The 26,483-nt window shown below is 43.0% G+C and overlaps 2 protein-coding genes across 3 annotated transcripts in view; both read right to left on the bottom strand.

Annotated features, from left to right (window-relative positions):
- Positions 1 to 222: 222 nt before the first annotated feature.
- REEP2 (receptor accessory protein 2) lies at positions 223 to 5,200 on the bottom strand. Of its 2 annotated transcripts, none has more exons than XM_006866119.1 (8): positions 4,978 to 5,200; positions 3,172 to 3,244; positions 2,743 to 2,819; positions 1,417 to 1,537; positions 1,097 to 1,210; positions 622 to 769; positions 380 to 510; positions 223 to 292 (listed from the first exon to the last, which is right to left on the bottom strand). In XM_006866119.1, exons 1-8 carry the CDS (start codon positions 5,007 to 5,009, stop codon positions 224 to 226), a joined length of 765 nt encoding a protein of 254 aa, XP_006866181.1. In that variant the 5' UTR covers positions 5,010 to 5,200; the 3' UTR covers position 223. The 2 variants fall into 2 exon arrangements, with proteins under 2 accessions (XP_006866181.1, XP_006866182.1); XM_006866120.1 differs by having other exon boundaries at positions 224 to 292; positions 622 to 763.
- A 1,486-nt stretch (positions 5,201 to 6,686) lies between these two features.
- Positions 6,687 to 26,483, bottom strand: part of KDM3B (lysine (K)-specific demethylase 3B) — a 104,707-nt gene continuing 84,910 nt past the window's right edge. The window contains exons 13-24 of the mRNA XM_006866121.1: positions 25,832 to 25,959; positions 23,687 to 23,969; positions 22,733 to 22,989; positions 19,571 to 19,837; positions 18,607 to 18,778; positions 18,098 to 18,188; positions 17,829 to 17,959; positions 17,050 to 17,169; positions 11,023 to 11,162; positions 10,578 to 10,754; positions 9,941 to 10,075; positions 6,687 to 8,133 (exon numbers count right to left, since the gene is read on the bottom strand). Of these exons, the coding sequence (XP_006866183.1) occupies positions 8,053 to 8,133; positions 9,941 to 10,075; positions 10,578 to 10,754; positions 11,023 to 11,162; positions 17,050 to 17,169; positions 17,829 to 17,959; positions 18,098 to 18,188; positions 18,607 to 18,778; positions 19,571 to 19,837; positions 22,733 to 22,989; positions 23,687 to 23,969; positions 25,832 to 25,959 (1,982 nt within the window). The 3' untranslated portion in view covers positions 6,687 to 8,052. The remainder of the gene's footprint in view (positions 8,134 to 9,940; positions 10,076 to 10,577; positions 10,755 to 11,022; positions 11,163 to 17,049; positions 17,170 to 17,828; positions 17,960 to 18,097; positions 18,189 to 18,606; positions 18,779 to 19,570; positions 19,838 to 22,732; positions 22,990 to 23,686; positions 23,970 to 25,831; positions 25,960 to 26,483) is intronic.

Below are 26,483 nucleotides of genomic sequence, written 5' to 3'. Positions count from 1 at the left end.
CCCCCATTTCCTGGGGCATCTTAGCCCCTGGCCCAATTCCCACCACAGAGCCTCTTTTCCAATCCCTTTCCAGAGAAGTGGCCAACAGAAATGGTCATCTGAAGAGACCCCGGGCCTGAGCCATTGTGGGCCACTGATACAGTTGTAGAGCAGGAAGGGCTGGGGCTGAGGCTTTCTCCTTGCTCTGCAGCCTATGGGTGTGGGGAAGGGCATGTGGGGAACCTCAAGCTGAGTCACCCCCACCAGAAGCCTTCTTCTTGGGCCGAGTCTTCAGTGTCTTGGAAGCCAGTGGCTGTGGGAAGAAGGGAGGAAAACAGGGAGGAAACATCTTGGAGCCATCTTCTTCCATATTTCCCCAAGCTCTGGCCCCCACTCTCACCTCAGCTTTGGGTACTTTTTTGATGGATTTGACCCTTTTAGGGACCTTGTCCCCTGTGTCATCCTCAGAAGTCTCTGTCCGGGGGTCTGCTTGGATTGTGTTAGACCTTAAACTCAAAGCAGGGTCATCTCCTGGTTGGAGGAAAAGGGTTGACAGGGGTCCAGGCGTCTCTCCCACCTGACCTCCAGTGGTCACAGCATCCCCACCCTCACCCCACCCCCAGCCTAAGACCTTGCCTGTACCTAAGTCCTCGATGGTGTCCAGGAGGCTGCCAGGGCTGGATCGGAGGCGGCCATCAGGCCCCTGCAGGGGCAGTGCATCCTCGTCCCGGATCAGGGTCAGGTCCTGCATGCTGAAGCTTCGGAGTTTCTCTGACAGCACCCCCTGGCCCTAGGGTCACCACCACGCACCGGGAGGACCGGGGAAAGGGGCGGGGTGGAGAGAGAGGTCACTATGATGCTGGCAACAGCCATGGGACTCAGTGCTACACCCACACTGTCCTCACCCAGTCCCACAATAGTGCTGAGAGGTTGGTGCCATATTTTCCTGCTTTACAGATGAGGAAACTGGCTCAGAGAGCACAAGTGACTTGCCTGAGGTCACACAGCTGGAGAGTGGTAGAGCCAGGACTCGAGCCCAGAGCTGTCCAAGCCCAAAGCTTCCACAGCCCTGAAGACAGGCAGACCCTAAGGGGACATGGCCATGCTCCCATCTCACCTTAGCAGCAGCTGTGACAGCAGCGTTGGCAGCCAGGTTCAGGCCCCTCTTGCCCACCCTCATCATGGTCTCATAGCTCTTGTCTCGGGCCTGTGTGATGTACTCGTCAATCTCCTGAAGGGTCAGTGGGAAGAAGGAAGAAGTGAAGGCTGGGCTCTGTTGGAGGGCCTGCCCTAACCTTGTTCACACCTGGACAATGGCAGTTATAGGTCACTTTATGTTCCAGGTACCCGCAGGGAGAGCCAGAAAGGTGGCTGCAGGTCCTAGGGCTGCCACGGTCTGAGGTAGGCTGGGATGAGAAGCTAATAGTGGGGGCAAACCTTCTCCTTGTTGGACAGTGTTGGGTGCACGAACTTTCGGTAGAGCACACTAGAGCCCTTGGTGTAAGGGGACAGCAGCCATATCACGAAGGCGATCTTGAGCTCAAAGTAGAAGGGGAACCTGGTGGGGCAGAAGGGGCAAAGGACAGGTTAAAGAATCAGGGGTATGTTGGCTTAGGAACACCAATCCCTACATGACCCCAGGCAGCCTCCCTGATCTAGTGTGGGCTCACCACTAGCTCAAGGAAATGGTCATATTTAACTCCCAAGGGCACTGGGAAGCTCAGTCAAGACCAAATGGGAAGGTGAATTCCCTAGAAGAAATTACCCTTGGCAGATGCTGTCCCTGCCCTCTCTTCCCTCTGAATTCCTACCCTGTCTTGATTACAGAGCATCCAACTCCCTTTGCCCTGGTATTCTAGGTGAGCTCCTGAGCCTTCCAGGTCTACACCTGGATCTTCACCACCTTTCTTGCCTGCCCTCCTTCCCTTCTCTAGATCCATCATTCACTGCCAGGACATGCCCCTTGTTTAAGGTTTAGTTTCCCTTCCCATGGCTCCTTTTCCATATACTACAATCTCTTTCAGGCTTTCTATATCCTCCCAAGGCCATCATCAAAACTCTCCTTCACTTGTGTTAAGAGGTGTCTATACTCACGACTCTCAATTTCTAACCAGTTGCTCTTCTAATCTTTCACCTTCTTCTGCCAAAACCATTTTTTCTCAAAGACTATCGGGCTCTGAGCAGATACAAAAGCAATGATCTTTTATAAAAGTCTTCTCTTGACTCCCATGGATGACACTTTACTAATTCTCTCTCCTAAGACACATTTGTTCATTCCATAAACATTTTTGAGCCCTTGCTGTACATTAAGACATATTCCTTGTTCTCAAAGTGCTCATACATAGTCTAATTGTTGTTGTTAAGTGCAGTTTAATTGGTTCCGACTGGTAACGACACAATATAGGGTTTCTGAGGAGTAGCTGGTAAATTTGAACTACCTGGAAAAATGCCTTTGAAATACAAGCATCCAGTGTTTCTGGATCTCTATTTTACAATTAATGATGATGCTCTATTTAGAAATTGAGGCACAGAGAGCTGTGGCCTGCCCAAGCCACAGTTAGTATAACAGAAGTCTCCTGAATTCTATTGTAGTGGTTTGGCTGCTACCAGGAAAAAATAAATAAATAAATAAGTGGGAGTTAATTCTATGCTTATTCTGTTGACTAGAACCCCATAGGAATGTGGGGCCATGTTCTACCCTGGGTCTCAATCTTGTTTGGTTGACTGGACTCCGCAATGCAGGGAGGGGATGCTGGACCTCACCAGGAGAGCACGATGTCCGTAAGTGTCTCAGCTGTGGTGAAGAAGGCAAAGACGATCCAGTACATCATCCATTTCACCTGAGGGTCAGAGGGCTGTGGTCACTGGGGCTGAGGCTGAGGGGCCAGGAATACCCATAACCTTCTCTACCAGTCATTCCAGAACTGGGGGAACACCCAGGACCCATCTCTGCCTGCCAACTATCCTGGGGGTATCGTGGGGCAGGGATAACCAGGACCTTAACGTTGTCTACAGATCACATCAGGGCTGGGTAAGGAACACCTAGGGCCCTCTTTTGATCTAGGATCTTATTACTGGCTGGCAGCATGCAACAACACTGTTACAAAGTCACCCCCATTTGTAATGTGACCCACTGTCCTTCCCCTCTCTGCCATGTGGGTTGGGTGGGAGGTAAAGTGGTCATACACTCACATATTCCTTCACGTTTTTTGTCTTCACAGCCTTGTAGGAAGAATAGGCTGGGTACAGGGTGCCAAAGATGAGCCTAGGGAGGCAGGCATGGTTACTGGGCCCCTCAGCCAGAGGCAGTAGCCTCTCCCTCCCAGTTCTGCATCAGTCCCTGGGTAGGTAAGGGGACAAGGGACGAACACTCCAGAGTGCCACATCAGCTGGAGTGATAAATTCAGGTCAGGGTTAACAAGCACTCAAGACTCAGGTGATACACATGCATGGAGACCCCAGTCAGCTGGAGTGACATCCGTCTTCCATTGCTCACTTTTTCTCCAGCCCCTGAGGCACAGAAAGACCACAGGGTCCGAAGTGGTCTTCTCAGTCAAACTCCTTGGTCATGTACAAACATATCATATACATAGGGAGTGGGATTTGGTCACTGCCACAGGGATTTCTTCTTTCCCTAGGCACCGTGCTTATTTGTAAACATCTGCCCTTACTCTCTGCCAGCTCTGTAAGGGAAGTGGACATCACTTAATGGGGCAGTCTGTCTGGAAGTCAGAGGCACCGCTGTGGCCCTGGGGAGCAGAGCGCACAGGGGCAGGAGGCCCTGGGAGGTGCAAAGTGCTTCAGTCTCCCTTGTAACTTCCCTCAGGACCAAGTTCAGGGGAGGGCCTTGCTGGCATGGGGCCTCATGGTAATCCCATTACAAACCACAGAAAAGATACAAGAATGAGGAGAGAGATGACTGACACTCCTCAGTGAATTCACTGGGGCAAGAGAAACAGCAGCCCTGAAGGAAGCATGGAGGTATGAGGCTCCTGGCTTCCCTCTAGACCCCAGTGTGTCTAGAGGAAGCCAGGGCACAGCATATGACAGAATGGAATGGGGAGAAGGTGGCAGGGAGGGGCTGCTAGGGGGTCACTCCTGCAAATTGGAGGCTAAGGGCAGGGTCCTTCTCTGAGGCTGTGGGAAGTCCCTGTCAGACCCACCCCTTGATAATGGGTGAGTGTTTCCACGTGGACCTGCCTGATGGAGGTAGGCTACTTCCAAACTGGCCAATGCAGATGGGATTGGGGGTGACAGAATCCACAAAGTCAGGGGTCATGGGGCGTGGTTTTCCCCTGCAGCCTGGGGGAGGTGACAGGAGCATAGTTTCAGCTGTGGCTGGCAGTCTAGATTGAAGGCCAGCTAATGTTCTCCCCGCAGTGGCTGAGCATACACTTCTCCCAGTTACCTCCCACACTTTGCCCTCCAAGCATCTCTGCTTGGAGATGTCCTCCCTTACGGGCTTCTTGATAGTAGAGGGAGCAAGGTCTGGGCCTTTTGGAGAAGCCATAGTCATGGCTTTGAAACGTGGGATGAGATGGTTCTATATGAGCCCCTGTCTTACTGCCCCGTTTTCTATTGCCCCTCTATGCCCAGAGAGATAAGTGTCTGAGGCTGAGGAGCTAGACTTGCTAGGTGGGGGAGGGGGCTGTCTGCCTCCCCCGTGGGGCTCAGGATGGGAGAGGGTGCAAGGTGATCAACGTGAAAATTAAGAGGTGGGTGAGGTGCGTGGGAAGTCAGGCCTGCCATTCCCCCCTCCCCATTCTTCCCTTCAGTCCTGGGTCCTACACCTCCATAAATCTGGGGACCCTCTGATATCGGATAAGGACATTCCTTTAGATGGCTCAGCTGAAGGAAGCCACGGGGTGTTCCATCCTGGGCTTTACTACTCCGCCCCTCCTCTCTCCTCCCCCACCTCCCCACTGCTAGCCCCTACCACTCGGAGCCCCCAACGCACCCCCCTAACGGGCCGCGCCCCACCGCCGCCGCCGCACTCACACCACCAGGCGGGAGATGATCCAGGACACCATGGCGGAGCCAGGCGGGGAGCGGGGCGGAGACCCGGCCCGGCCGGGGATGCAGCTGCCCGAGGCCGGGCGGCGGCGGCAGTAGAAGCCGCAGTAGCAACAGCAGCAGCAGCCGCCACGGGGGCAGCGGAGCGCTGAGCCGCCGCTGTTAAAGGGGAGGTCCCTGCCGCAGCGGCGGGTCGTGGGCGGCGGCGGCTCTTAAAGGGGAGGCTGTGGCAGAGTCGGCGGCAGTGCTGCGCCCCCGGCACCTGCTGTCGCCGGGCATGCGCCTGTGACTCTCTTGTCCTCCCTTCCTCTAATGACTTATTCTTCTTTCCTAGTTTCCAAGTTCTAGGCTGAGATCCTCAGAGACCTTCAAGGTCCACCTCCTGTCCTGCCCACACCAGGCTGAAAGGCTTACACATCAAGATAAATTTGATTATTGTGTGCCAGAGCTTCTCAAGCCTGTGAGGCAGAGGTTATAATTCTCATTTTGAAGATAAGGAAATGGGAAGGGTCACAAAACCACCAAGTCATGCTACTAAGATATGAACCCAGGAAAAGAACTTCAAACAGGCTACCTCCCCCAACGGTTGACAAGTAAACTCCCCTCCCCCTGTAGACCCCTACCCAAAAGCTCCACCCAATGAAGGTACAGCTGCACCCATCCCACCTCCACTTCTCAATAATGATCAATCACCCCAGCTGAAGAGGGCTCTCCCCCTGCGGTTAGGTTCGTAACCTTGGCAGGGAAACAGACTTCAATGTTCCCAAAGTGGGCAGGGAAGAACAGAGAGGACAAAATATCCCCAGCTACAATATGAGCCCAGGGCCTCCAGTTTCACCACACCCCCACCCCCACAAGCAGTGGATGCCCTAATTCTGAAACATTTATATCCAGAATGTAGGCTAGCTTGTTTCCTGATTTTCACCAAAGCAACCTTCTCTCTTCTATCCCATTTCAAAGCTTCTACATTCCTCTACCCTTTAGGTTGAATTGTAATCCTTCTAGCGACTGCAGCATCAATCCGTGTCCATCCAGGCTGATAGGATATGCTTAGAGCACTGTATTTCAAAGAGTATGCTCCTATTCAAACTCAGTATCCTTGAACCACACAATGGTCTATTTCCACCCTGATAAAATACATCTCTAGGCTCAAATGTTTGGGAGACATTTTCCAGCAGGCTCCAGAGAAGCACTGATAACAACTATTCTGTACACCTTCCTTTCCAAAAGGTCCTGTGTATTTGGAATTAAGTCTATCCTCACCCCTCAAGCCTTCTGTCTGCTTGATCTTGCAAGCAACAAATTGCTGCTTGATAAATAAAATAAATCCCAACTGGATCATCCCCTGACAACTCTAAGCCAGATCTAGAGTTGTATGTTTCATATGTGGGCAGTTAGGCCTCCTGGTTTGAGGAACCCCACAATCTATTGCCCAAATCCCTAATCAGGCCACACACTCTTTCCCTCAGACTCTGCCCCAGCTAAGTAGGACCCCACCTTTCCCATTTCATTCACAGACCATACACTTCTTTCTTCCTACCTTCTAATTCATGTGGTCCTTTCTCCTCACCCAGACTGATCTCATCCTGGAACTTCCCTTTCTCCCAACTGGACTTAAGTTTAGGAAAGCAAAGAGCAATAACAGGTGCTGGTTTTAGAAGGGTAGGCAAGGGAAGAATTTAGTCCACTCCAAAAGATTTGTTAGATTTTTAATAAGAACATGGAAATCCCAATCAGCCCTTCAACAAAATTAAAATACAGAAAGTGAAATTAAAAGTATTCTACAGTAAATGATTTTTATTTAAAAAAAAAAAAAATTAACTGTGAACATATAAACAAGCCTGCAGGGCACTACAGTACAGCTGGAGAGAAGATAGATACATTTCCCAATGTATCTGTGGGCCAATGAATTCCATCATTTTCAAATAAATTCTTAATAAAACTCCACTGAGTTGGAAAGTTTTGCTAAAAATATTTCTGGACAAAAACCCAAAAAACAAAAAATCCCCAAAACAAAGCCAAAAAACTTATGTTGGAAATCAAACTTTCCTTCCCATTTGGAAACTTGTGGTGAGTCCCATGGAAACGCTGGTAATAGGTGAACATGGTTCCTGGAGTCACCAGTGTGTGTATGTGTGGAACACAACACAGCTCAGACATGACAAAGTTCTTTCTCAGATGACTGTTCCCTAAAGAAAGGACTGAGATGGGAGAGGGAGAAACTAAAAGAACCCTAAAAAGCCAATTATTTTAAAGTCTGCTTTGGCCAATTTTGTGCTATAATGGGCAGCTGATTTCTAAAAATTATAGTTCTTAAAGAGTTTTATTGAAAGGAAGACTAAATGTAATGTGCCTTTCCTCATAATCCAGGAGAACAACTGTGGTATTTTCAAAAATTCTAAAAATATCTACTTTCATGAAATAGTAACTATTTCACTACAAACCTATGTTTCACTAAATACACACGTTTCCTAATCCTGGAGTCTCCTGGGAAAAGCAGTGGGTTCTCCCTGGGTCCTGCAAGACTCCAGTGTTCACGGGAGAGTGTGGGAATGGCTTCACCCTGCGTTCTAGGATGGGCCGCGTCAGAGGTCACGTGCAGAGACAATGTCAGGCTTCCACCAGGCATGTTTAAACAATTACCCCGTACTTGTAGCAGTTATGTAATCCCCTTACTTCCAAACACATTCCCACCTAACTAGGCACGAGAGAAAAAGAAAATAAGAATGTGCCCACATTTCTGGTTTCCATGAATCTGAAAATCATGAGAATGTGCAGAAAAGCCCAGCGGTATTTGGGCAATTTGGATTCCCAAAAGGCCACGGGATGGGGATGTGGCACCCTCGGCTTGGAGTCTGAAACTGCGTGTGTGAGCAGTGTGACTTTCCTGTGTCAACCTTCAGTATTGAGGCAGCGTAGAAAGAGTGGCAGGAGAGTTTGTAATACTGACCACACTGGCTCCGAGTGAAAGGCCTCTGCTCTAGCAGAGAATCCTGCTGTTCTCTGTATGTTTGTGAGTGAAAGACCTGCTTCACAGGAGAGTCTGGAATTTCGTCACACCTAAGACCTTGCCAGTTTGGATTCATGAGCCTTGAGAGTGCCAACAGCATCTTTCACTGCGTGGTAAATGATGTTCTTCACCTGGAGAGAGCAATCAGCAGTCAGTTCCTGGAAGCCCCCTGCTGTGCGCTGCAAATGCATGCTCTGCATTACTCAACCCACTTGTTAACGAAGAAACTTCCACAAAGACTGCACTTCCCAAACCAATCCTCAGGCTACTAGCAAGTTACATAGGCTACAAGGTCTAGAATTGGATGAAATGATTTGAAAGGTTATATAACCACCATCATCTATTGCCCTTACTGGGCATGGTGGTTAGGCTCTCATTTAAATCTTATCATAACCCTATGAGGTAAATTCTACTATCCCTTTTATTTTACAGATGAGAAACAGAGGAAACTAAAATTCCATAGTCAAGAACCTTGCTAAGATTCCAGAGCCTATAAGAATGCATTGAAGCAATAGTGGCAAGTAGGATTGAGGTATTTTTCTTTTTTTTTTTTTGTGAATATATGTTTTCTAAAAGGAACATCTATTACTCATGAAGTGTGATTAAAGTTATTAGAATAAAGGGAACAGGCTAAAGTCGAGACTTATTATTTCTGAGGGGGGAAAATGGAGAAATCGAATACGGGAAGGTATGCTGAAGTTTTAACTGCATTTGTTATGTTTCATTTCTTAAATAATGACACAAGTTCCCCTTAGGCTAGTCTCTATTGAATTTTTGGGTATTAATTCAACAAATATTTACTGAGTACCTACTATGTGCCAGATATCGTGCAAGGGACAAGCAGTGAATGAAAAGTAAAATCACTTAAATCGTTTAAAATCTAACAGGAATAGAAATAAACAGGTAAAACAGACAGCATGTCTGTTGGTGAAAAATGCTGCACAGAAAAATGAAGCAATGAGAAAGGGCTGAATATGCTGGAGTGGAGTTGATGCTGTTTTTCTAAATAAGGTGGGTGGTCAGCAAAGATTTTATGAATAAAGTGACATTTATAAGTAGAGACCTGAAAGAAGTGGTGTATAAAATATATGGGGCTTCAAGATTTGTGGAAAATGGGATGAAAAGAATATGGACTTTTCCCATTAACTTTTTGAAGCTGTCCTTATACTTGTCTGAATATCTGTATGGAGTTCTGGTATGGCTCCATACAGATATTCAGACTGTAGGATAAGCACTGGACTGCTAATGAATCTCTGCCCTGAACCATCACTAACCAAAGAATGAACATTTGAGCCACTGGTAACAAAGGTGGATAAAAGGCCACAAGTGGACCACAAGTGCAAGGTTGCAAGAGTGCTTATTCAGACTGCTGAGTTTCTGCCTGGGGAATCTTGCTTCTTGCTTCTTTGTTCTTTTTATGCTACTAAAGTACCCAATTATTTTAATAATGAAATTCTGCCCTTAAAGATTTAGTTCATTACAGGAGCAGAGGAAAGAACCGTAATCTATGTGGGGAAACCAATCTTTTCCCCTGTGAATTAGATTCTTAGGAACCATAGATTATTGAGCCTAGCAAGGATTTAAGGAACTGAGTATGCACAGAAATCTGCTTTGGGACAGAACACCTTGGAAACATGCTGAGAACATGTATCACAGTGTTTTTCTTACCTGACTGGGAAAAGCAATTTAGTCAGTTACTAACACGAAAAACACTGTTCCTCTTAAGGGCAAAGAAAGAGAGCACACTGGGAACAATTACGTTAAAGATGAGAATTTAAGAACAAAACTGAAGAGGACTGGTTAAATGCTCTTGAAAGTAAAACTCATAGAGATCCTACAGTTCCCTTAGTTTTTTCTCCTTCCCTGTTAAGATTACCAGAGAACACCCTCAGGAAGGAGAATGAGATGATAAGAGGGCATGAAGGAGGAGTTATTTACCTGCAGTTTATCCTCATGGTTCGTATGAGTGTTAGAGAGATGCCTGAATTCCTGGGTCAGGCGGAAACAGTGCTTTACATGTTCTGGAGATACAAAATCTTCTGCTACTTTTATGCAACTGTATAGATTGTGAACCTGGGGGTGGAGAAGATGGAGAACATTGGGAAAACACTAGGTATTAGGTATTAGAGATTCAATAATATATGGATGATGTCCATGATATAGATTAAAAATAAAAATTACTGTAGTACCATTCTACTTTTATTTTTTAAAATGCAGAAAAATCATAAGTATAAATATAGAAATAAAAATGTTAGTACATGCACAGAAAAAAGTCTGGAAAAATGTATACCAGACTTAACAGCAGGCTACCTCTGAGAAGGAAACTAGATTGGAAGGGCAAGACGAGGAGATGGGAGATGAGAAAGGGGAGTGACAAGGGAAACTGAGTTGGGACTTTTACTTATAATGAAGAATTTGAATTTGCAAGAAACAATATTAAAAAACAAAAATAAGTTAAAGCAAAAGAACAAAGGAGCCTAATGTAGGCATTTATACCTGTTGCTAGATCAGCAAGAGAATAAGAAATAAGGAGACCAATGGAGTTGTCAAGCAAAATGCCTACGTTGGCACTTACCTGGTGAGGGGCTCCAGCAGGTATGAAGACGGCATCACCCAGAAACTGCACGATGGCCCAGCCTTGCACACCATACTCTTCATAGAGTCGCTTACGGAGGGTCTGGTCCAGGTACCAGCTTTGGTCATGAATTGGGTCATGATCAGGGGGATTTTCTTGGCCTTGCTCTTCTCCAACCTAAATCCATGACCAAAACCCAAACAGGGCAAAAAAAAATACATAAAATTATAAACAGCATAACCCCAATTTCCTGCAGCAATATCCGTTGTGGGCTGAAGCTTCTGCTTGATTCTATTCAACTCTTCTACGTGTAGATTCAGGCATTTAGAGCGTTTTGACAAAAGGTACCATGTCAAAGGATTCCACAAAAGAAACCCTACACAAATCATTTCAGTAGCCAGATTCTTATCTATGAGCTGGAAACAGAGCCCACCTAGGATCATACCTTTCGGAGTAACTCCCGAATCTTTTCTGCATCCTTGGCTGCATAGATGTGCCACAAAGCACCTGGCTTCTCCTTTCCATCATGAATCCTTTGCTTTGTCACATCATCAGCATCTCCCTCGTCAATAGTCTTGAGTACTTCTGAAAATAAAACAGGACACTTTTTAATATGATCAGCCATTTTCTGGTATGGTGCTGTGGGTGAATGCGATGGACTTCAATGTAGGTTTGAAACGCAAGGTCGGTAGTTCAAGCTCAAATCAGCTTTAGCTCGGAAACCCTGAAGTGGGTTGCTGTCGCTATGGGTTGGAACCAACTTGATGGCACTTAACAACAACAACAACAAAGCGAAGCAAATTGTCCAATTTCAAGTAAGATTAATCTCTACTACTCTGTAATCTCTGAAGAAATATAAAGTAAAATCAAAGATCAAAATTAATATTGATCTAAGCTCCCTACAGACTGGGAAAGTGATACTATAAACTTTTGCTACTTAATAGAGCTTCCACATTTTTTGAGGTAGTTTTCCTTTAAAACATATTTCTTGCTCTAACTGTATAGCTATATTGTTGTTAAATACCATCAATGGTTCTGACTCATAGCGACCCTGTATAGGGTTTCTTAGGAGCAGCTGGTAATTTGACTTGCTGACCTTGTGGTGTACAGTTCAGTGCTAATGCTACAGTGCCACACAGCAGATTATTTCCTACTGCAAATAAATGGGTTCTATATATTTTCTCAAGGTGTCTAAAAATGCTAGGATTCTGTGGGTTCAAGTCCACATAGAATAAAGCTTCTCTGGAAATGTTAAAAATGTAGTTTTTGAATGATTATCTATTGTTGTTGTTGTTGTTAAGTACCATCGAATTTGTTCTGACTCAAAGCGACCCAGTATAAGGCTACCAAGAAGTGGCTGGTTAGCTTAAACCACTGACATTGCGGTTCAAACCAACTAAAAAGTGGCTGGTTAGCTTAAACCACCGACATTGCGGTTCAAACCAACTAAGAAGTGGCTGGTTAGCTTAAACCACCGACACTGCGGTTCAAACCAACTAAGAAGTGGCTGGTTAGCTTGAACCACCGACACTGTGGTTCAAACCAATTAAGAAGTGGCTGGTTGGCTTGAACCACTGACACTGTGGTTCAAACCAACTAAGAAGTGTCTGGTTAGCTTATACCATTGACACTGCGGTTCAAACCAACTTTGCAGTCCAGCGCATTAACCCACAGTGCCACACCAGGACTCCTGATTATCTATTACAATCCCCTAAAAGACAACATAATGGAAGGATCTACAGGTGTGCAGGATCAAAAGCATTTGCATGTCAGGATATACAACAAGTTAATGATATTAGTTATTTCTGGACTCTGAGATTTTGAGTACTTACCTTCTTTAAAATTTTCTACATTTTATAAAATTTCTTTAATGTTGTTGTTAAGTGCTGTAGAGTCAGATCTGACTCACAGCCTACTCTGTATAGGGTTTCCAAGGAGTGGCTGGTGACTCTGAATTATGGACTTTGAGGTTAGCAGTCCAGTGTCACACCAGGACTCCTATAATTTTAACACTGAGATGCTAAGAAGGGCAAATACAATAAAATACCACTTTATGCTTCATTTCTGTGTGAGTGACCTACCCTTTTTATCTATCACTCTACTGATGGCCAGAGCTGACACAGCCGATAGGCCAAGTATCCTTTTCTCCTAGTGTCTTTGTGATGCTACACCCTGAGAGGAAAAGGGAAGCATTCCCAGGATGATAATGAATCTTGACAAAGATTATTTTAGTACTGTTCTCTGCTTGAACTTCTTTGTATAGTAGATAATATCTATACATTGTTGTTAAGTGCCGTCGAGTTGGTTCTGACCCATAGCAACCTTTATAGGGTTTTCCGAGGAGTAGCTGGTGAGCTTGCACTGCCAATCTAGCAGTCCTGTGCCATCCTCCCATTGTGTTATGTTTGAGTTCATTGTTGCTGCCACTGTATCAGTCCATCTTGTTGTGAGTCTTCCTTTTTTTCACTGACCTTCCACTTTACCAAGCATGATGTTCTTATCCAAGGGCAGATCCCTTCTGACCACATGTCTAAAACATATAAAATGAAGTCTTGCTTCTAAGGAGGCAGGCCGGCTGTACTTCTTCCAAGACAGATTTGTTTGTTCTTCTGGCAGTCCATGGTACTTTCAATATTTTTCATCAACATCATAATTCATATGAATCAATTCTTCTCTTTTTTTCTCTTAATCACTGTCCAGTTTTGAAAATACCATGGCTTAGCTCAGGCACACCTTAGTGCTCAAAGTGACACCTTCACTCTTTAACACTTTAAAGAGCTCTTATACAACAGATTTGCCTAATGCAATAATATGTCGTTTGATTTCGTAATTGTGGATCCAAGTGAAATGAAATCCTTTATACTTCAATCTTTTCTCCATGTATCATAGTGCTGTTTATTGGTAGAGTTGTGAGGATTTTTGTTTTCTTTAAAAGGAGTTGCAATTCATATTGAAGGATGTAGTTTTTGATCTTCATCAGCAAGTGCTTCAAGTCCTCTGCTTTCAGCAAGCAAGGTTATGACATCTGCAAAAGGCAGGTTGTTGATGAATCTTTAATACTGATGCTGAGTTCTTCTACAAACAGTGCAGCTTCTTGGAAAATTTGCTTGGCATACAGACTGAGTAAGTATGGTGAAAGGATGGAATCCTGACACAAATCTCTCTTTATTTTAAACCACTCAGTATTCCCTTGTTGTGTTCAAATGACTGCCTCTTGGTCTATGTAGAGATTCCTCATGAGCACAATTAAGTGTTCTGGTATTCTTCTCAATGTTATCCACAGTTTGTTATGATCCACATAGTCGAATGTCTTTGCATAGCTAATAAAGCACAAATAAACATTTTTCTCGTATTCTTGTATTTCAGTCAAAATCCATCTGATGTCAACGATGCTATCCTTCATTCTTATGCTCTCTTCTGAATCCAATCTGAATTTCTGGCAGCTCCCTGTCAATGTACTACTGCAACTGCTTGTGGTATTTTACTTGTGTGTGATATTAATGGTATTGTTAGAAAATTTCCATTCTGTTGGGTCACCATTTTTTGGAATGGGCACAAATATGGATATCTTCCAGTTGGCTGGCCAGGTAGCTGTTCTAAATTTCTTGTCATAGACTGAGTGGTTCCAGTACTGCATAAGTTTGTTGAAAGATTCTAATTGGCATCTGTCAATTCCTGGAATCTTGTTTTTTCGCTAATGTCTTCAGTGCAGATTGAACTTCTTCCTTCAGTACCATTGGTTATTGATCCTATGGTACCTCTTGAAATGGTTGAGCATCCATCAATTCTTTTTGGTACAGTGACTCTGCATTCCCTTCCATTGTCTTTTTTTTTTAAGGTTTTTATTGTGGATTGAGTGAAAGTTTACAGGGCACATCATCAGCTTCACATTCAACCATTCATATAGCTTGTTTCATTACATTGATTATTATCCCCTCCATATATCATCAGTTAACAGTGTTTCTCGCTATCCTCTTTAGCTTTTTTTGGGGGGGGGTCAGGGGGAACTTGCCTTTTTGGAATTTACAGTCTCGGCTTTTAGGGAAGGTTTTTACATTTTTCTGTGGATATCCAGGGCTCGTGTATGCGATTACTAACAAGCATAACTGAATAATCAGATGAGGGACATTTTGCTATGTCTGCTAGGTGGCTAAAGTCTGATCCTCAGAGCCTATGGTTTGGACGGTCTGCAACGCTTGGGCCCACAGGCACTTGAACTCCTGACCGGTTCTGCACGATCTGCATCAGATTCCCCTTATTTATTATTTGTTTAAGGGACGCTGCCTGTCTTAGGCGGTCGGTGCGAATTCCTCCGTCTTACCTGTCATCGAAACTTATTGCAGCATGGCAATGGCTCTGTCTTAGGTTGCTGAGGTTCCAAGTGATCCTTACCCGTCTCTGGCCACACGTCCAGCATAAGCAGCCACCATCCGAAGAAGGCAGGGAGGGAGAAGACCAGCTCCTTCCATTGTCTTTTGATGCTTCCTGTTTCATTCAGTATTTTGCCCTTAGAATCCTTCAATATTGAAAGTTGAAGTTTGAAGTTTTTCTTTACTTTTTCAGCTTAAGAAATGAGCATGTGCTTTCCCTTTTGGCTTTCTAACTCCAGGTCTTTATACTTTTCATTGTTATACTTTACTCTGTGTCTTCCTGAGCTGCCCTTTGAAAGTTTCTGTTCAGCTCTTTTACTTTATCATTTCTTCCACTTGCTTCAGCTACTCTACATTCAAGAGTAAGTTTCTGAGTCTCTTCTGACATCCATTTTGGCCTTTTGTTTTTTTCCTATTTTTAATGACTTTTTGCTTTTTTCATGCATGATGTTCTTGATGTCTCTCTCTCTCTTTTTCTCTTGATGTCTGTTGTGGACCTGCTTAAATTTTCTTTAGCTTTAACCTGAACTTACATACAAACAATTGATGGGTCTTGTTTTGGCTAGTGATATTGTTTCTCCATTGTCTCTTCCCACAAATAGGATTTGATTCTTGTATTTTCCATCTAGTGAGATTCACGTGTAAAGTCACTGTTTATGTAGTTTAAAAACAGGAATTTCCAATGAAAATGTTGTTGGTCTTGCAAAATTCTATCATGCTATCTCCAGCATCTATCACCAAGATCATTATTTTCCAACTACTGATCCCTCTTCTTTATTTTCAACTTTTGCATTCCAATCACCAGTAACTATCAATACACCTTGATTGTATGTTGGATTAATTTCAAACTGCAGAAGTTGGTGGTGGTGGTTGTAGTTAGGTATCATCAAGTTGGTTCCGACTTAGAATGACCTTGTATAGGATTTTTGAGGCTGTAAATCTTCGAGAGCAGAAAGCCTCAGGTTTCTCCCACGGGGCAGTTATGAACTGCTGACCTTGTGATTATCCTACAGTGCCACCATCACTCCATGCAGAAGCTGTTATTGGAGGTAGGGATGTGCCGTGGAGTAGGTTCCGAGTCATACCAACCCTGTATAGGGTTTCTGATGCTGTAAATCTTAAGAGAGCAGAAAGCCTCATCTTTCTGTGCAGAATGGCTAGTAGTTTCAAACTGCTGACCTTGAGGTTAGCAGCTCGACTGGTAACCACTATGCTACCAGAGCTCCTTGCATAAGCTGGTAGAAGTCTTTAAATTTCTTCATCACTGGCTTTGGTGGTTGCTATGTAAATCTGATTAACAGTTCTATTATCTAGTCTTTTGTTGATATACATATTATCCAATCACAGACAGCATTGTACTTCAAGATACACCCTTTTTTTTTATTTTATTTTTTTAAGACACACCTTTAAATGTTCTTTTTGATGATGAAAGCAATGCCATTCCTCTTGAATTTGTCCTCCTGGCATAGTGAACCATATGATTGTTTGATTCAAAATGGCCAATACCAGTCAGTAATGCCTAGGATATGGATTTTTATGCATTTCATTTTATCTCATGTTTGACAACTTCCAAACTTCTTAGATTCATACTTTGTATCTATGTTCAAACTGTTAATGGATTTTTGGTGCTGTTTCTCCTCATTTTGAGTTGCGTACCATCAGCAAATGAAGGTCCCAAAAGCTTTACTCCATTTGCATCACATGGCCAATTCCACTTTGAGGAGGCAGCTCGTCTCCAGTTGTATTTTGACTGCCTTCCAACCTGAGGGGCTCATCTTCCAGCACTGTATCTGCAGCCACTCATAAAGTTTTCAGTAGCTAAGCATTCAGAAGCAGTCTGCCTCTCCTTCTTCCTTGTCTTAGTCTGGAAGCTCCATTGAAACCTGTCCACCATTCGTGATCCTGCTGCTGGTATTACCAGCATAAGTATAGCTTCCAGCGTCACAATAACACACAAGTCACCACAAGCAAACTGACAGACATGTGGGACAGGGATGTAGACTTAAGAAAGGGCCACTGGCATTATCTTAGGAGGAAGATACCCAATTCTGCCCTAAGGAAATGCTTCACCATTTTGAAGCAGTGGGTTCTAGAATTTGTACCTTCATCATGAGCACCCTCCCCAATGGGGATTCCAACATACACCATCACATTAACTGCATCAGACACATCTAAGTGAAGATTTGTTGTGCCAACTCTTCTATCTTCTGCAGTTATCAAGCCTAAAGGTAAAGGAAACATACAAGGTAAAGGGTTACTATTCTGGATTCATATAGGTCCTAACAACTGAAAGCACAATCTAGTGTGGTCTTGCATGAGTAACATTATGAGAATGAGGTACATTTATTTATCAAGAAATCACTCTCCTCATTTAAAAAAAAAAGAAAAAGAAATCACTCTCCTCATCTCTTTTCTATGGTGTTAACAATGTTTTGTTTTCTAGCTGGGCCATCACTAGTTTTGGCCATAGCATCTCTTCCACCCTCAAAAGCAAAACATTTCTGACATTCAGATGAAACTGCGCTTTCAAACAGAGCTTTAATATATTAGTAAAATCTCAGAAGGCGTTGATCAGACTTTTTTTTTAACCATTATTTTATCAAGTCTCTTAAAAATGAGAATTATGTCTCCTTGGCTAGAATTTTTGAGAGGAAACTTTCTAACTAGTAGAGATATAAAGCTTTATGGACTAGGCCATACAAATGTCATACAAATCATGACAAAACAAGCATATTCAAAATTATCCTGGATATTTTCACTGCCTCAGTGCCTATCACTTGCCCTCAATCATTTCTACACATCACCATCTGACAACAGATCTCACTCTAGGTGAAATGAGAATAGTATCCCAAAACAGGCAATTCTGGCCTCTCCGCCATACCATAGGCATTGTACATCTTGGGGCCCAGATCGGGCCTTACAAAGTAGCTGGGCAGCCTCGAGGCCAGATTGAGTCTCCCATCTCGTTTGGTATATTCTGGCAGTGGAAGGTTCTCCATCAAATCTTCAAACCTACAAAAATGTAGGGAAGATGCCTTAGCTTATTACAGGGGAATAAAATGAAGAGACAAAGTTCACTTTTCTGTGATTAGTTCATGATGACTTTAACAAGGCTCGTCTATGACGATGATACTGCTTTCATTTACTAACCTTGTTGGCATCATATCTCGAAAATCTTCCCCAGGAGGCCAGTCCTTGAGTTTGAGCACCATTGGCTGTCCATCTTCTGACCTTAGTCGCTCTGGAACAAAGAAAACACTCCTACAAACAACTGCTAGGTGGGCTGCTGCCAGATTTTCCAGTGACTAAATGTTTAGGAGACTAACCTTTAGATTTTCACACTTTTAAATGCCCACAATGGATTAGGTGGGCTTTGTTCTTCTAACCCACTGTTTTAGTCATTGCTGTCCTTTTCTGGATCACAGGGATTCTACGCGTCCCGGAATGATTTCATATACCCCATGAAGTCAGATGCTTATGCCCAGCCATGCTCTGGGAACAATGTGGATGCTATGCAGGCTATGTGGTCACTCTCAGGAAGGAATGCCCCTCCCACAAATAGGACCTAGTTTGTATAGCCTTTTCCAGGGGCAAGATTGGGCATATAGATGCTTACATTCCAGCATGCCCTTACTGAACTACATATCAAAGTGACTTACTACATATGATCTCAAAGCCATCCCAGAAATCCCGAACTTTCACATCAGAAATTATAGCACAGTTCCTGCAGTTCACCAAGTCCACATCCTGGTCTCCAAATTCCTGGCTAAAGGCTTCTGGCTTCCAGAGTTCAGACTTGAGCTTTTTATGTACCCCTGAAACCAGCACTGGCTGTAGAAACAAAAATATTCCAATCAGAGCCATTTAGGAAGTACTTCCACTTTAGGGTGAAGGGCAAGAACAGGAATGGTTCCTGAGGATAGTTTCCTCCACACTGACCTATTGTTCCTTTCTAGTTTTATAAGTTATAGATTTCAACATGTCAGCTAAAGCAAGCAGAAAATGTTTCTACTCTTATTACACTCGATTCTCACCCTAAGGAGCATGCAAGGGTAAGGAGCATTTCTACTGCTCTGGTATCTACCACCATTTTGAAGTGAGAAGACAAAAAAGCTGACAAATACAACTTTGAGAACACTTCTTTCTCATACTGAAAATGGAAAACCATCCAGACAATTCTATAACCTCCCTTTTCTCCTCAAATACCTCCTAAAATATAAAAACCAGGAGTGTTATCATACAAGCATGTGTGGCTTTAAAACATTTACCTAGAAAAGTAATTTACCACCTCCACCCACTCTTGTTCCACCCCATTATGATACTTAAGTATTTTCCTGCAAAGTATCATCAATGGCACATCAATACCTAACAGGCATTTCAATTGCCCTTTTAAGAACAAAGAGCTACACAGCTTACAAACTAAAGGATCCACAATTCAGTTTTAAGAATCTTTTTTGGTTTTCAAACATTCAAGACAACTTCAAGTAGCAAGGTTAACTACAAGGAATTCGTTACTATGTCTAAATCTTTCTGGCAAAAGATCTTCCAGAGAGACCTGGTAGCTGTGGTTGGCAATTAACACAGGCAGATATCTGGCCCTGGGAACTACTTGTTCTTTCTTACCTGGCCTTGCTTCCAACACTCCCGGAAGATCTTCCAATTGTTTTTGTTGCTGGGATCATGGAGACACAGGAGCCTCCCATCACAGAGCCAGGAGTGAGAAGTATGGGGGTCTAGCACATTTAACCCCATCACCATCTCTTTCACCTCCTTTTGGGTATCAGTCAAGTTACAGCCCCGTTTTGCAGCATCTGAGGTTTTCTTATTTTCTACCACTGAGGCAATGATGTGGTCAAGGAAGTTGGGTAGGCTGGCCTTGCTCTTTACTCCCTGCCAGACACAAATCCATCAGGTAAGCTTGATTGAGGCACCATGAGAAGAGTGTTAAAAAAAAACCTGTTTATCAGTTGCATTCACAAAAAGGAATTCTGACCTGTATGATTAAGGTTCCCTAAGTTATTAAGCATCCTTCATAATTGAAGAGCTGGACTGCTAACCAGAAGTTCGGCAGTTTGACCTCACCAGCTGCTCTATGGGAGGAAGGAAGATGAGCCTTGCTGCTCCCGCAAAGATTTACAGCCTCAGAAACCCTGTACGGGTTAGGGTCCTATGAGTCAGAATCAACTTGACAGCACTTAACAACAAATAGCTGAATATCTCAAATTCCCTATCTTTCATCTTTTCTACCTTACATGTATGAAAGAAACATATAGGAAGACTCCCTTCTGCCTCAAGAGGTTCAAAATCTAATAAAGATCTTTAGCATTTAGTCCTGTATTAACCATATGTACATAGATTACAGGATCAAAAAATACAGTTACAGAATGATAATTTAGTTTGCCTAAGGGATACAATGGAGTTTTGGTGTGGCACTGTGGGATAAAGCACTGGACTGTGGTTTGAACTGCAAGGTCAGTGGTTCAAACTCACCAGCCACTCTTGGAAACCCTATACAGAATTGCTGTAAGCTGGAACCGACTCAACGGCACTTAACAACAAGGTTGTTAAAAGTTCATGGAAAAATGGAATTAAAAAAGATAATGCAATTTTCCCATGAACTTTTTGAAGCCTCTTTGTATTTCAATCAAGTAACTGAAATGATTCATCAAGGCAGTGGGTTTCTGCAAGGCTCTATGCCCCCAAAATGGAAATACCAGAGTGTCCAGGAGAAACTGTATATTCTGAAAGCAATGTTACATTCTCCAATTCTTCCCTCACTGCTACCCCACTGAGAATCTTTCATGTGCTCCAACTGATAAGAAAGCTCTGGTCCAAAGATGAAGAGTTGCATACCTAAGACCTAAGGTCACAAAACTGAAGATGGTGGGAAGTTTCTATAAACATTATAATCCTATGCATGAAGTACCACTAATTACTATGTCTAATCATGTAACTGGAGAAACTATGACAAAAAAAAAAAAAGAGACCTTGGGGTAGGAAAAAGTACAGAAAGCCACTATCCAAACTGCATAGGAGTGCTGGTATGGCACTGCGGGCTAGTATGCTGGACTGCAAGGTTGGTGGTTCAAGCTCACCAGTCACTCCTTGGAAACCCCATACAAGGTTGCTATGGGTTGGAACCAACTTGACCGCACTTAACAACAACAATAACCTATATTTCTTCACATTTTGGCCCTTAATCATAAAATAGAATGCGAAATGATCTCTAACATATATAAACTGAAAAACTAGAAAAGTAAGGTACAGAACATTTTGTAAAAAGGATAAAAGTATATATACACATGGTATTTCTGAAAGGACACTCGATAATTACTGGTGACCTCCAGAATGGAAATAGGTAGGTGAGAGACAAGGGTAGGAAGAAGATTATTCAGTATAAACTCTTCTGTAGCTTTTAAAATTTATCTTGTGAAGTTATTCATTCAATAAATGTTTACTAAACATTTACTAAGTATCAAGCACTGTTTGTGATGCCAAGGATATAACAGAGAATAAAATCATTAAAACAAAAAAATCCCTATCTTTAGGGAGAAAAGTAAGTAAGTAAAACATATAGTAATAAGTGCTATGAAAAAATTAAACAGAGAAGACAAATATGTGCTGAGAATGGAAGTGGAATGGCCTTTTAAAAGGAAGTGACATTTCAGCAGGTGACATTACATAGGAGAGGAAGCTGATGATGAAGCAAGCCATATGGTTACATACGAAAGAGAATTCTAGGTGAAGAAAACAAGTGCAAAGGCCCTGAAGCGGGAGCATGTCAAACCATGTTCAAGGAACAGCAAGGAGGCCTGAGTGATATGGCTAGAACAGAGTGAACAAGAGAAAGAGTGGTAGTTGAGGTTAGAGAGACGAGGCAAAGAGGATTCAACAGGGTTATGGTTTTGTGAGTCTGCTTATGAGAGAAACAGAAATGAGTCTGCTTATGAGAGAAATAAGAAGCCCTTGGAACATTTTAGGCAAAGTAACATAATCTGTCATCAGGTCTGATTTCAGTGCTGTTGGCTTTGGGGACATGGGTGGGTTCGGGAGTTGTTACTGTTGTAGTTTCTCCACCAAACAATGCAGTATTCTACCTGCTGTGTTGAGAACAGACTGGGCAGAAGAAAGGGCAGAAAAAAAGAGACCTGTAGGAGGTTACTGTAAAAATTCAGACAGGAGAATATGTTGCTTCAAATCAAAAGGGAAGTAGTGGAGCTGATGAGAAATAGGTGGATTCTGAACATACTTTGAAGACCAAAATAAAAGGACCTGCTACAGATTATATGTAAAATGTGAGGGATGGGCGTCCCGGATGACTCAAGATTTTCGGCACAAACTATTGCAATGATGGAGATGCCATGAAAGGAGAGAAAAATAAAGGAAAAGTAGGCTTATGGGTAGAAGGATCAGTAGTTTGTTCTTAGATGTTAGGTTTGATTAAGATATCTGATATCCAAGAGAATGCAGTATGAATGCACTGCCTGGTTAAAAATAAATAAATAAAGAACTGTCTGCTATTGTCAAGGAATACAGTTATCAGTGTAATAAACTTTTCAGTTGATGACTGAAAATTTTCAGTGTCTCAATTCCTAAAGATTTCATATATAACAGGTCTAAAAAGTTCACTATCTTAAAAGCATCTCAAGCATCCCCAGAGATTAATGTAAAGAGAGATGATGTAAAGAACACAATCACCCGAATACACTCGAATCCAGTTATCAGATCCCTGAAAAGTTTTGTGTGGAAAGCATCACTGCCAGGAGTTGAAGAGAGGGCACTTACTGCTGAAGATGTAGAGAAGACCGGGGGGAAGGGTATGCCTGTCTCCAAGGGAGTTTGAGGAAGCTTTCCGGGCCCGGAGTGAAGGAGGTCTCGAAGGCTGGAGCCTTCAGTTTTGTTGTTGGAGGCAGTGGAACCCAGTAACAGACTGTTAAAAAGCTTTGGAGTCAATGGAGAAACCTTTGCAGCGGAGTTGAAGGAATCCAGCCCAAAAGGTGAATGAGACTCTTTATTGAGCACCGACCTCAGGGACCCTGCTTCTGTAAGAACATAACCAGGAATAACATTAGGCACAATGAGAAATACCCAGAAGGCAACTGGCTTTTAAAAATCAGTCAAGTGGAAAGGAGGAAAGGCTCTCTTCTCCTCCTGGTCGCCACCCAGTATAGTTTGGCTGGGTCAAGTCTGACCAGCTATGAATCTGGGAAGTTTCATAGCCAAACAGATACTTATTCCTATCTGTTACAGATGTTGATTTCAAACTTCTTTATGCTCCATTCATCTTTCATCTCTCATTTTCTAAGTGCATGTTTCTTCAAGTGGGTCTCTAGAATACTTATATTGAATTGCCCGGAGTGCTTTTTAAAAATGGAGACTCTGAGTTAATAGCTGTGGGAGGGGCACAAGAATCTGCATAATAAACAGATTCTCCAGGTGATTCCTGTGCACACTGAAAACTACCCCTCTGAGCTTAGCTCTCAAAACTAACTCCTTAGCAGAATCATCTGGGAAGTCTGTGAAAGAAACCTCTCAATTCTAAGGAGGTCTTGGGTAGGGTTCAGGCAAGTGCCTTTTAAAAAAGCTCCATTCTAGAAAGGAAGTTGAAAGAGATTCCCTCATTTTATGTGAACAGTCAAAGAATGCAAGTGATAAGTTTCATAAATGTGGATGGTAATGTGTGAGTTTGAAGAATCCCAGAATAACCCAGAGGTACCCAAAATCTTGTTTTGATCTTACCTTTTGTTTCCTCTTTAGCCTTCTGAGTTGCTAAATCAGCTAACCAGTGCAGGGCAGAAGAGGGTGGGGCTGTGTCAGGACAGGGGGGCCTGATGGCTTTTGGCTCACTATTGCTACTTGATGCTGAACTGTTGTCTGCTTTCAGAGGTTCTTCAGATCTGATGTCAGTGCTGTCAGCTTTGGGAATGTGGTCAGACTCTGGAGTTGTTACTGCTGCTATTCCTCCTCCCCCTGAGACGGTGGTTTCATTTCCAGAAGAGGCACTAGGGTTTATACTAGGAAGCTAAAACACAGATGGTCAAATGGTTAGAGTGCTGTCCCCTTGGGTTGTTGCTGTTACATGTCATCAAGTTGGTTTTGACTCCTAGTGACCCTGTATAAGGTTTTCAAGGAGCGGCTGATGGGTTTAAATTACTAACCTTGTGGTTAGCAGTCCAGTGCTTATCCACACCAGGACTCCATCTCCTTGGGTGTAAAAACAAAACTTAAAAAAAGTGGTGACTGTTGATATTAAATAGTTCTGGGGAACAATAATGTGAAACTGTCCTACAAACTGCTATTTTACCACTCAGTCATTTGTTTTCAACATAAATTTACTGAATTCTACCATGTGCCAGAAACTATGCTAGGTTTCTGGAAAAACCAGTGAGTAAGACTTGAAGTTTATAATCCCAAATAAAACAGGCCTTTTGTTGGTGATGATAACATGCCTCACAGAGTTGTTCTGAGGCTTAAATGAGATCATATATGCAGAGATTCCCATAGTGTCTGACACACATAAATACTCAATACATGTTTATCATTCTATTATTGAATTTTCCAAATGACTAACTCCAATATGTAAGGTCCTGGTGTGGTGCTGCGGGTTAATGCACTGGACCACAAGGTCAGTTTGAACCCCAAAATCAGAGGTTCAAGCTCACTAGTTGATCCTCAGAAACCCTATACAGGGTCGCTGAGTTGGCACTTGATGGTTAACAACAAGAAGAAGAAATATGCAAGGCCAGTTTGAACCACAAGTTGGCAGTTGAAACCCACCAGCCGCTCTTCAAAATCCTATACTGGCTCACTTCGAGTAGGAACCAACTCAATGGCACTTAACAATAAACCTCTAGTGTGTCCATTATACTGAAAATATATCTTTAGATCCCTGGATCTAAAGATATACAGGTCCAGAATGACTACGTGTTAGTAGTTCTCCTAAAAGGACCTCCAAATATAAGCAGTTGTTTATTTTTTAACAAATGGTTGTTCAAAACAGTCACCATCAAACAGGAATTACTTCTGCCTTTGACAGAGCAACGAGAAAACCAATGCCTTATGGTGGAAGCCTGGGATTGCTTTTAGAGTTATGGAAATTAAGCCTAATGTTATGGGTCCTTCTCTCTGTGCCTAAGATCACCCTGGTAATAGGGACCAAGCTCACAGATAGCTAAAATGACCAACTAAAAAAACCAACAACATTCCCAACAACCTTTTCTATATGCTTCATCCACACAAGGACCCTGCCTGAGGATTTAAATCTTGACAACATGCAATGAATCTCTTGGTGTTATTTAATTAACCAAACATGAAATGGTTTAATAATGAAGAAAAACCTGTGTCAGTCAGGGGAAATGGAAATCCTTAAGTAAATATTTTAAGGAGCTCTGGTAGCATAGTGGTTACGAGTCAGGTGGCTAACCTCATGGTCAACAGTTTGAAATTACCATCTGTTCTGAGGGAGAAAGATAAGGCTTTCTGCTCCTGTAAAGATTTACAGCCTCGGAACTAACTCCATGGCACATGATCAATAACCACCCAGGTAAATCTTTTGGGGCTCCCTTTAAAAAGGCTAAGAAGCCCTGATGGTACAGTGACTAAAGAACTTCGGATGCTAACTGAAAGGTCAGTGGTTTGAAGCTACCACTCACTTTGCAAGAGAAAAATGTGGCCGCCTGCTTCTGTAAAGATCACAGTATTAGAAATCCTATGGGGCAGTTCTACTCTACCCTATAGGGCTGCTATGAGTCTGAATGGACTTAATGGCAAGAGACTTTTTTTAGCAAGGCTGTAATGCCTGGGACAAGAGATGATTATGGGACATTTCCTATTACCAAGAGGTTATGTTTCCCTCACAGCTATACCCCTACAAATGGCTTCTACCTGTGACATCCCATTGGTGACAGCAGGTCTCAACACAGATTTGTTTTGCCGACTAATACAAGGGCAGTTTGCTTTAATTCCCCACTTGCCCCGGGCAGCATGTACCATGTCTCCAATATTGTAAAGAGCTGGAAAAAAAAGATAATAATAACAACATCAGAATGCTTGTATGTCCCAAATATTGGGCTCAGGATTTTTAAAACATTATCTCCCTCAACCTTTAGCACATTTCAAAGAGTTATCTGCTTTTACCCAGGATTTTTGATAATGAAATAGGTTTAGAGAAGTTAGGTCAAATACATGTAGTTAGTATATGGAAATACCAAAACATTTACCCAGGTATATCTAACCCTTATGTTCTGAGTAGCTAAACTCTCTTCCTCATTTAGTAAATATTAACAAGATGTTCTCCAGGAGAAGCTCTAGGTGTAGATTATTTAATGTTCAAGAGCATATACAAATTTACTTAACTGTATACTTGAGATGGACCTTGCCAGATGGAATACACAGAAATCAAACTGACTACATCTGCGGAAAGAGACTATGGAAAAGCTCCATATCATCAGTCAAAACAAGGCCAGGGGCAGATTGTGGAACAGACGATCAACTGCTCATATGGAAATTCAAACTGAAGCTTAAGAAAACAAGTCCA

Source organism: Chrysochloris asiatica, unplaced genomic scaffold, assembly GCF_000296735.1.
Source record: "Chrysochloris asiatica unplaced genomic scaffold, ChrAsi1.0 scaffold00087, whole genome shotgun sequence".
Classification (NCBI taxonomy): Eukaryota; Metazoa; Chordata; class Mammalia; order Afrosoricida; family Chrysochloridae; genus Chrysochloris; species Chrysochloris asiatica.
Note: the sequence above shows the minus strand (reverse complement) of the source record. Positions and strands in the feature narration are given on the sequence as shown.